The 10,605-nt window shown below is 51.2% G+C and overlaps 1 protein-coding gene across 1 annotated transcript; it reads right to left on the reverse strand.

Annotated features, from left to right (window-relative positions):
* Nucleotides 1-1,248: 1,248 nt before the first annotated feature.
* LOC147665167 (uncharacterized) lies at nt 1,249-6,576 on the reverse strand. The gene is made up of 2 exons (XM_086949709.1): nt 5,325-6,576; nt 1,249-1,850 (listed from the first exon to the last, which is right to left on the reverse strand). The coding sequence occupies exons 1-2, from the start codon at nt 6,574-6,576 to the stop codon at nt 1,249-1,251; spliced, it is 1,854 nt and encodes a 617-aa protein (XP_086805835.1).
* Nucleotides 6,577-10,605: the final 4,029 nt, after the last annotated feature.

Raw genomic sequence — 10,605 nt, forward strand, 5'->3', positions numbered from 1 at the left:
TCATCAATAAAACATTACGTCATCAATGAAACATTTCGTCATTGATCAAACATACGTCATCATTAAAACTTTATTCGTCAAACCACAAATGAAATAACAACGGTCATGTCCTCCATAGCCATAGACCCTGCCTGACCCTGCACTCCTGCAGATACCCCCCTCACAAAACTGAACGGTCAAACCATGACCAACATACCCCAGCACCTGTCAAAGAAATACTCGATCGAATACTCAACCAACAATCTGCCTAAAACCGTACTGATACACAAAAACACCGCACAGCACCTATTCCTAGCGACAAATACAATTACAAGAAAACACCCCTGCACACCGGTAACCCACAAAACAGCCTTTTGAAAGAAAAATGTGACAAAAACCCAAAAATGGGGAAAAAACAGGGGAGCGAGGGGAAGAAAAAGCTAATGAAAAACGGGAGGGAGGGTGGGACAAAAAAGCTAAAAGCCCTCCTAGCCACCAGGTCACCAAACCTAAAATGGTGGCGGGTAGGCGGGAAATGGGAAATTTATACTTGGGCTGGCTGGTCCTACTAGACCAGCCCAAAACTAGAACATTCTGGCAACTTCTGGAAAGAACTCCTCGCAGCCCTCCCAAACCGCCCGGGGGAGGAGACCTCCCGGCGGTCGGCTCCCTCCCCCAAGCCCCCCTTGGGAGGGAGGGCGAGGGGTGGGAGAAAAGTAGACCAAAAATTGTTTGTGTGTGTAAAAGGCCGCTTTATTAGGAAACAGGTGCACATTACAAATACAAACCTTGGCAACGCCTTACAAAACTAAACCTCACTAAATAAATAAATAACTGCAAACTCAGGCCCCCAACCCCCACCCCTAAAACATTTGGGCCCTCCCAACAATACATCAATAAACATTATAACATCATTATAACATTACGTCATCAATAAAACATTACGTCATCAATAAAACATTACGTCATCATTAAAACTTTATTCGTCAAACCACAAATGAAATAACAACGGTCATGTCCTCCATAGCCATAGACCCTGCCTGACCCTGCACTCCTGCAGATACCCCCCTCACAAAACTGAACGGTCAAACCATGACCAACATACCCCAGCACCTGTCAAAGAAATACTCGATCGAATACTCAACCAACAATCTGCCTAAAACCGTACTGATACACAAAAACACCGCCACCCAGAAAGGTAGGCGGGGGAGACACTCCACGCCTCCCTTTCTGCCCCCCAACACGCGAAACGAAAAAGAAATGAGAAAATCAACGCTGCATAGCCAATGCCCGCGCTAACACCTCACGAAGCTCCAACAAGTAAAGATCCATGCCCACACGGGACAAATGAACCCCATCATCCCTAAAAAACTCAACTGACTCAAACTTAATGTCCCTGTGTGCGATCCTACTGAAACCAAGGCTCCTACAGCAACGAGACACCTCTGAATTCACTTTCTTCCTGGCCCGGTCAACAGCCCTGGGGTTCACAGCTCCTCTCCATATCCTGCGCGGTATCAACTCCGTCCAAAAAACATGACACCCAGCCCAAAGATCCTTGATGAGGCCTAAATCTCGTTTCATAGCTCGCAGCAAAACCACACCTTTTGTAGCACAGAGATCATTTTCTCCCAAATGAATAACTAAAATATCCGGGCATAAACCGCCCACCATGTTGTTGTTCAAACAAGGGATTAACTCTCTCCAGAGCATCCCGCCTTTACCCTTCCAAATAACATTAAACATTCGATCATTAAAACCAAGTAGTTCTCCAAAGTAACTTCGTGCTGCCTGGATTCTGGCCCACTTCACGAAGGAATGCCCCACTATCCAGACCGTTACCACCGAGGAGCAAGGCCCAGCAACGGATCCTGAAAAAGAAAAGAAAATTAGAAATCATGTGAAGGAGGACGACGCATGCGCCTCCTCTGCCGAGCTCCTCACATAACGCTGGAAACAATTGGAAGACCAACGCCCCAATCGCATAATATCCCTCTCAGTCCAACCTCTGTTAAAGGCCTCAGTGGCTGCACCTATTCGAAAAGAGTGAGTCCCATAGAGATTGCTATCGAGACCAATGTGCTGCAGAGCTTTGCGCAAAACCATTCGCAACTGATAAGTTGTTACAGGGGTGCCATTGATATGTTGGAAAACAAGAACCTCATCACCGCCCCCACATAAAGAACGCCAGCGCCGCGCCAGCAGTAAAGGGCAAGTAAGCTTTGGAGCACGCGCCTGTAACCACACACCCTTTCCCTTACTCGTCTGATCAGTTTTGGAGCTGGCCAACCAGACATGAACTCCCTCATCATAACAAAAAACGTCCTTCCAATACAATCCACACTTATATTTCGACCCCAACAACTCCGAGACCCTGAAAGCTCCAAAAAACATGAACGCCATGAGCATAGAGAACACACTAGCCTCAAAATCATCCGAACAAACCAAAGGCAGAACTGTGATTAGTCTGGCAAGGACTTGCCAAGATAGGGGAGCCCTGGATCTACCAACGTGCCCTTGCTCCCTGGCCCAACCCTCAAGCATCCTCCTGCCAATTTCCCCTGCTGACGGAGTATAACCCCACAACAACTTCCCCATGAAAGCAATCCCCGCTAGTTTCCCAGCAATGGTTACTTTGGTTAGACCCTTATTGACCACATCGTCCGACCGACGCGACAGATCCTCCCTTCTGACAGCACCAGATTCCAGGAATTCCCTCCAGGCCAGGGAATATGCAGAACGCGTAGACACAGACAAAGAACCTACCACCAATTGTACGACCCGACCTCGCCGACGTGCCACAGATGAATCGGCATCGGAGTCGGGGATCTGTCTGCGTCCCTCGCCAGTCCACGGGATCTCCCCCACTGTGAACGAGACAGAGCATCCGCAATGTCATTGTCCACGCCAGGAATGTGTAAGGCACGAAAATGAATGTCGTGTTTCAAACAACCCAGAACGAAAACTCTCATAAGTTTTAACACTTGTTCGTCCCTGGCAGACTGTCGGTTCACTATCTCTACAACAGCCATGTTATCCACACGAAACAGCACTTTCTTGTGTGCCAATTCCTCCCCCCACAGGGTCAAAGCGACCAATAGAGGGAACAATTCCAAAAAAGTGATGCTGCGACCACCATTCAACCATTCATCAGGCCAACGTTCCGCACACCATTTGCCATTCCAAAAGAGCCCAAAACCATCACTGCCGGCAGCATCCGAAAACATTTGCACATCCCACTGAAAGTCAACATCTCTGACCAAGGGGACACCATTGAAGGAATTCAAGAAAAACTTCCACATTCTCAAATCCTCCTTAACACCAGCAGACAGACGAACATGATGGTGGGGCAAGTGATGACCTCCCAAAGCCCTGCCCAGTCTTCTACAAAAAGTTCTGCCTGCTCTCACCACTCTGCAAGCAAAATTCAAATGGCCCAAAAGCACTTGAATCTCTTTCACCAGCACTTTCCTTTTTGCCAACATTACCTCCAGCAGTTCCACCATGTTGACCCTTTTGTCCTCGGGCAGGCGAGCAGACATAAGAACAGAATCTATTTCAATACCCAAAAATGAGAGGACAGTGGCAGGGCCCATTGTTTTTTCGGGAGCCAAAGGAACTCCCAGATCCTCCATGAGCCCTTGGAATGTGTCCAGAGCCTTCTGGCACTCCGCGGAGCCCAGGGATCCGACAAAGAACAAGTCATCAAGGTAGTGTCTTACCAGTGAATGACCGGACTGATGGGAAAAATACCATTGCAGAAAAGTACTAAAACACTCAAACAGAGCACATGATATGGAGCAGCCCATCGGCGGAGCCTTGTCCACGTACCATTTACCTGCGAATTGTATACCTAAAAGGCACCAATCGTCCGGGTGGACAGGCAACAGCCGGAAAGCAGACTTGATATCACACTTGGCCATCTCAGCGGCTGCGCCCGCGGTCACAACAAGTGACATGGCCACGTCAACCGAAGAGTAAGATAAAGACACTGCCTCTGGGTCAATGAAATCATTCACCGACGACCCTTCAGGCCACGACAAGTGTTGAATAAGTCTAAACTGTCCCGGCTCTTTCTTCGGGACCACTCCCACCGGTGAAACAATCAAATTAAGGATCGGCCAATCATGGAACGGGCCAGCCATCCTTCCTTCGTGTACCTCTTTATTAAGTTTGTCTTGTACCACTGTGGCATGTTCCGAAGCAGATTTTAAATTGGCAGACCACCTTTCACGAGAGCCTAGGTAACCTAGCCGGAAACCAAACTGAAAACCCTCCAAAAGTTTTAATTTTGCTGACTCATCTTCGTAACCGTGTAAAGCAATGCGCAGCCTCTCGAACTTAACTGGTGTACGAGCCCTTGGACCCAGCACCCTTAGCACCTCTGGATCCCCTTCCCCCTGAAAACTGTGAGGGCGTACTGGCATTACCTGAACCTGTTTGCTTACCCTGTTGGCTCCCCGATGACTGGTTGTCCCAGCATTTAGACAACGGGTGTTTCCTTCCGCAACCAGAGCATTCATGTTTAAATTTACAATACTCTCTGGTACAGGAGCCCCTGTTAAATTCCCAACAGAACCCAGACCCTGATTGCGTGGTTGTAGTTGCCCCCACCCCTCCCCGGGTGGGCTTCCCCTGAAAGGGCCGGTAAACTAACGGGAAACCACTGGCCGTAAAAATGGTTTTCCCCCCTGACGCTGACCCTATTGTATGTTGCCATAAATCCAAATCTAGTTCCCCCCACTTAGCCTCGGGATCCCAAGCCATCCTGGCCCTAAATTCCTCATCATATTGAGACCAGGCAAAACCACCCCCAGTGATCTGCGCCTTGCGAATGACGTCCATGTATTTAAAAAGGGACACGCTGCGCTCAGGGAACTTCTCGCAATATACACTAGCATAAATCAAAAACGCAGCTGTCCAGTTTTCAATATTCGAAGGCACTTTAGGGCGTTTAGCCAGCTCAAACTCCTCCTCCTTAGACCCTTCCTTAGACCGGACTTCCCGGTGCAGTAGCTTAAGGAGTTCTACATACTCACCATTCCAAATACGTTCCTTGGTACTTAACATCAAATGAGCACCTAAAGGTTTCGTAACCCCCATGTAAGGCAACTTTTTGATTTTTAACTCCTTACTGGCCACTGGCTCTTTAACATTGCTGGAAGCACCAGCCATAACACCACTTTCCACTTTCTTCGTTAATTCTACCACATCATCTGTACCAACTGCAGTGTCTTTTACGTATCGTCCTTTGACCAGACGGCCATCACCAATAACCACATCGGTTTCACCACCTGTACCCACAGACACCATAACAGGTTTGGCCTGTGTGGCTGATTGCTCACCTGGCAACAGAGAGACCACTCTCGATGGCTCCGCCCGTGGCGCCGAGGTCAATGCATCCGGTCGGCGAGGCGCCCTACCCGATGGGCCGTGCTCTCTTCTCCCTTGCACTTGACTCTGGACCACTGGAGCCTGTAAAACACTACGAGAAGCATGAGAGGGCACCCCCCCTTCAGGATCCCGCAATTCACCTTCTTCTGGACTCTCTTCATCGTAGTCCAACACCACTGAATCGACACTGGTATGCAACAAATCACCATGGGTCTTACCCAACCCGGTATCAACAACTGCACATTTAAATGATTTTGAAACTCCAGGAGGGGGAGCAGACTGTACACGCTTGTACCTCCCTGCGCGTTGACTCTGCAGCTCCATAGCCGCCGGCAAGGCCTGCCACCTATACCTGCTACTCGTTGGGGCCAGCGGGGTCACGCCAGACCCTCGTGTGCTGGCCGCGGCGGGATCCCTCGGTGGAACAGAGAGGGCCGCGCTAGGCACTCTCCTCACTTCCCCTTGGTGGAATGGGACTGGACCGTGCCCTGCCAAGTCTGGAACTCCGCGCCTAACCTCTTCCTGCAAAGAAAAAGTTTGGACTGGTGTGCTAGGATTCCTACCATCCACAATCCAACCAGACACATTCCCCCTCCAATTTGAACCAACATCCATTCTCCGACCCCGCTCCAAAGAACGACCACGTACATCCGACCTTAACGGAACCTCCCGCACCGGGGATCCACCTACAACCTCCTCGTCTCCACTGTGATCCAAATTATCACATGCCAATGCCGTAGAAGAAGATTGCCGATAGGCCCTCGCTAGTGACTCCTGGCCTGAAACCTCCGTCTGGAAACTACGCTGCGCAAGCCCCGCTGCGCCAAAATGCTCCCACCCAGGGGAACCACACATAAAATAAGGACCCCCCCCAGAAGCCCCAGACAAGCGAGGAGCTGTACTCCTGGGCCCTTGTGCTGGCCCGCCGCTCACCTGGCCGAAGCCCTTATCCGGACCCAACAACGTGCCCTGGAAGCCTACACCCCCCGCACTCAACGCCCCGGGAGCATGGAACCTTCCCGAACCCATAACTGAAGCGCCAAATGCCGCAGAACCCAAACCAAAAGCTGGCTGACGAACCTGAAAACCAGCGTGAAAAGATCCACCATCATCATGGCCCAGAGAAACACCACCACCAAAACTCCCCGAGCGCGGATCTTCAAAAGCCGTATTCGCGCCACAAAACGAACCTCCTTCACCCATTTGGGCCCATTCGCCCTCGCCTCTAGAGCCACCTCCCACAGATACAACTTCACCCGCCGACGAGCCCGGCGTAGAAAACAGTAACGGGCTCCCTACATTACCCCCAACATCACCCACACCCGCATCAGCATCCCGACCAACAACCTCCTGACCACCCATCGGAAGGAAACCAGAAGACAAACCAGCCCGAGGCCTGACCACATTAACATCACGACCCTCCCCTGATTGAACATCGTAAGAAAGCTGTCTTGAAGGGGTTAACAACCTCCGCTGAGCAGCCTCAGGTACAAACTGAGTCTCGTCAACGACCAAGATTGGCGTCATGGGCACCCTGACCCACCTGTTCCCGCTCTGTATCTTGCAACACAAATTGAACCGATCCCCTACGCCCACTGCGCACAAGGGCCCCGTCCAAAGACTGCCCCCGCCGCTCAACCAGCGGGTCCGAAGCAGAGCGTTTCTTGCTTCCGCCCCGACCACCCCTACCCCTCTTCCCTGACACCTGCACCTGACTCACCATAACCGGAAATCCCCCCGCCCCAGAAACAACTCCCAACTTAGGAGCCGGAGCTAGGGAAGACTCACCCCCCCCCCACACTCAAAGCCCCTTGAGTTTCTGGAGCCTCCGCCGTACCGGGCTCCCCTCGAACCATCCTTTGAGAGGCCGGCTTCCTAGACCGGGAACGGCCCCTCTCGCTTACCTGACTCGAGCGTCTCTTCTTCGGCGACGAACATGCCATCACCGCGGCCACCACACCAGCTGAAGCCTGGCGTTGGGGCCTAGCCTGCCCACCTCCTGCGAGCAAATCCAAACGGCCGGCATCCGCCAACAGACGCATTGCCTCAATGACTCGTGCATCTTCCATTATATCTAAGCAATAATCACAACCACTAAGAACTGAAAAAGAGTCTCACAGACACACAAGACACTCTCTCACAAAAAAGCTAAAAGCCCTCCTAGCCACCAGGTCACCAAACCTAAAATGGTGGCGGGTAGGCGGGAAATGGGAAATTTATACTTGGGCTGGCTGGTCCTACTAGACCAGCCCAAAACTAGAACATTCTGGCAACTTCTGGAAAGAACCCCTCGCAGCCCTCCCAAACCGCCCGGGGGAGGAGACCTCCCGGCGGTCGGCTCCCTCCCCCAAGCCCCCCTTGTCACCAACTCGGAAGCTAGTGGTGCGTTTTACCCCAGCCTTTCACATTGCTGACCAATGACGGCTATGGCAGCTCTAAATCGCAGCTATGTTCCGCCTGCTTTGTTGAGCTCCTATTGCTTCCGTGGCGGCGCCGCCCGCACGGCCCGGTATGGGTCCCATTGCCCTTTCGCGCGTTTTTTTTTTTTTTACAACCGGGCGGCAAGTGACCACACTAATCCTCCCCTTTTCTACTGCAGGTTTTGTTTATGCGGTGCCCCTTCGTGCATAAACTAGAGAACCAGCTCTCGCTTTGCCCCGAACAAAATAATGTTTGCAATGCCTTTTTAAACTATGCTGCCTGCCTCTTCTGAGCTTACCTCTGTTACACCGCGTCAGGGGCACCGCCGCCCGCACCGACCTGCATCCTTTCTGCACACTGCCGTTCAGGCTGCCGGTGCTGGAAGTTGTGAATTTATGTGCCTTTCCTCAGCTCCTGCCCAAGACGTCCTGCTTCTCCCAGCGGCCGTGGGCGATCCTCACCGCAGTTGTCCTGCCTTCGTTCCCCCTCTGAGGCATGGCACTGCAGGCAGCCGGGTCATCAAGGTGGGTGTCCCTCCAGGCTCCCCGGCCGTTGCCTCACCTCACGCCGCTTTGATCACGCTGTTTCCTGTGCTTCCCTTGCCTCTGGGCGGATACCGGCTGCAGCCCCGCGCCGGCCTGTGTTTGCTCCTCACCATGGGAGGGGGTGAAGGCTTCCCAGCCCTACACCCGTTCTATCGTTCCCCCCCGGGCATGGCAAGATGATACCTGGATCAGCTTTGTAGCGCAGGCAGAGGCTCCAATCACCGCTGCCCTCGCCACTCGAACTTTTCCATTCGTGCTCATGCTGGGCCTTAGCCCGTGTTCAGGGACGAAAATCGGCTGCAGGACTCTAGTCCGTTCTGCTGCAGTCTGCCGTAATTTCTGCCCATGTCCCAACGCCCCTAAACTTGGCAGCAGGGTTCTCCTGGTGGCTCCATGACCAGCAAGTTCGCTGACTTCGCTGGCCGGGAGTCTTCGGTTCTCAGTTTGTTCTGCCCCTGGCTGACCCTGCTCTGCTCCAGGCGGGGTGGATGCTCTCAGCGGCGGCGGTTGCTCCTGATGGCAATTTCGTGCCAGGCTTCACCTTGACTCCTGTACTTGGCGACTCCACGATTAACCCACAAGAATGTGTGCTCCGCCGCCGGTGCTGCTCCCCCGCTCCGATAAGATAGGAGGTTGCCTGGGGGAGCAGCGCTTATATGCCCCCCCATTCGCCTTCCAGGCCAGGTAGGCCCCATGCCCATTGGAGAGTTCGTAGCCTGCCTCGGCCTCCATTGGCCGGGGGTGCCGGCACCTCTTCGGCGGCCGCCGCAGGGGGGCATTTCCTTAGTTCCTGGTCGGTTTGCGCGCCAAAAAACCGCCCCCCCCCCCCCCCCCTCCCCCCCCCACTAGTTTCTTTGTGTCCGGGGGCGCAGCGCTGGTTATGGCGCCGGCTCTCGAGCCCCCTTCGGGAGCAGCCTCTGCAATAACCGTATTGTTGGTTCTGTTCAGATGCCCCACCCTGACCCCAGCCCATGCAGCTTCCAAAGCATCCAGAAGAACCAGCCATTTAATAAATATGACCCAGCAGTAGAATTCTATAACATAGCATAATATAACATAGTACAATGAAGAGACGCACCCTAGACCTGATGTGTTATCATATCAATATGTATAATATTCACGTCCCCGTCATGATAGAATGACGCCAGCATTAATGTCAAAAGCGAGTGCTTAATGAATAATCACTCGCTTTCAACATGGATGCTCGATTTGCAGGTCACAGGTTCGAATCTAGACAAGATCATCTCAATTTTTCATCCCTTCAGAAATTGCTAAAATGAGTAACAGTTTCGACTGGGTAACCGTAATTTAATGCAAAAAAGTTCAATTTGTAGCACTTTGATAAAAGCGCTTTATATACAGCAAATGCATCCTTCGCTTTTGTGCGTGAGCTCATGATATGTTTACAAATCGCCCTAGTATTTCTGACATTACTGAACGTATTGTGTGACCTTAGTTGATACCGGAACCTAACTGCGACTTACACTTGTAATATATTCCTCAATTGTACAAGCCAGTCAGAGCATTTCCAAGCGCTGCAGCTGCCCAATGTTGCCTTTGGCTGCTTACTGTTTGCAAAACTGTAGAACAACATGATAGATAAATCAATATTCACGTACCCCTTATTTAAGATTTGTACGAGCGTAACTACTCTTGTAATCAATAAGGAACATGCTTTAATTTTCCATTAGGAGTTAACCTATATCAGAGTTTACAGGTACTATGTGTGTCTTTTAAACTGATAAATAGCACTTTTTATTTAGCAGTTCTTTGCTGCCTCCTTTCGGTTGTGAAGGGTTTTACATATTCATAGCGAAGCTCTTTATACATTTGCAGTCACATTATAAATTTTGTAAACTAACAGTCAGGGTCTAAATATAAGACGTTTATCTTGACTTTTCAGGAGCTAATGGGTTCAAAACTTCCAGCACCTATAATAAGTGTTTGGATTTTCGTTTCTCCATGTAGAACCCTTCACCAGCACAGGCTCAAACCAGTCCCGGGATGTACTCAAATCAGTGTCTGGTTAAAGTCCCTGGAACAATACCTCTTGCACGAAAGGCCTACCCAACACATCCACAAGATGCTGCCACGGCTCAAGAGCTTTAATTGTAGGATGACAAAGACACCTGTGCAAGGAAATTGTTCCTGTTGCTGATGGCTCAGCTTCATGCCCATCCATTTGCTTGAAGGGTAGACATTTTAGAAGTGGCTCTACATAAGCCTAATAGGAGCCCACAGTCCCATAACATCCTAGTGCCTGCTA

The sequence above is a fragment of the Lissotriton vulgaris genome, unplaced genomic scaffold (assembly GCF_964263255.1).
Source record: "Lissotriton vulgaris unplaced genomic scaffold, aLisVul1.2 SCAFFOLD_3468, whole genome shotgun sequence".
NCBI lineage: Eukaryota > Metazoa > Chordata > Amphibia > Caudata > Salamandridae > Lissotriton > Lissotriton vulgaris.

Bases quoted from the DNA above. Each gene is read 5' to 3' on its own strand.
- LOC147665167 (XM_086949709.1), bottom strand. From the start codon at position 6,576: ATGGGTGAAGGAGGTTCGTTTTGTGGCGCGAATACGGCTTTTGAAGAT. The intron at 1,851-5,324 runs GTGAGCAATCAG...TTTCTTTTTCAG, and splicing joins AGTGGTCTCTCTGTTGCCAG to GATCCGTTGCTGGGCCTTGC.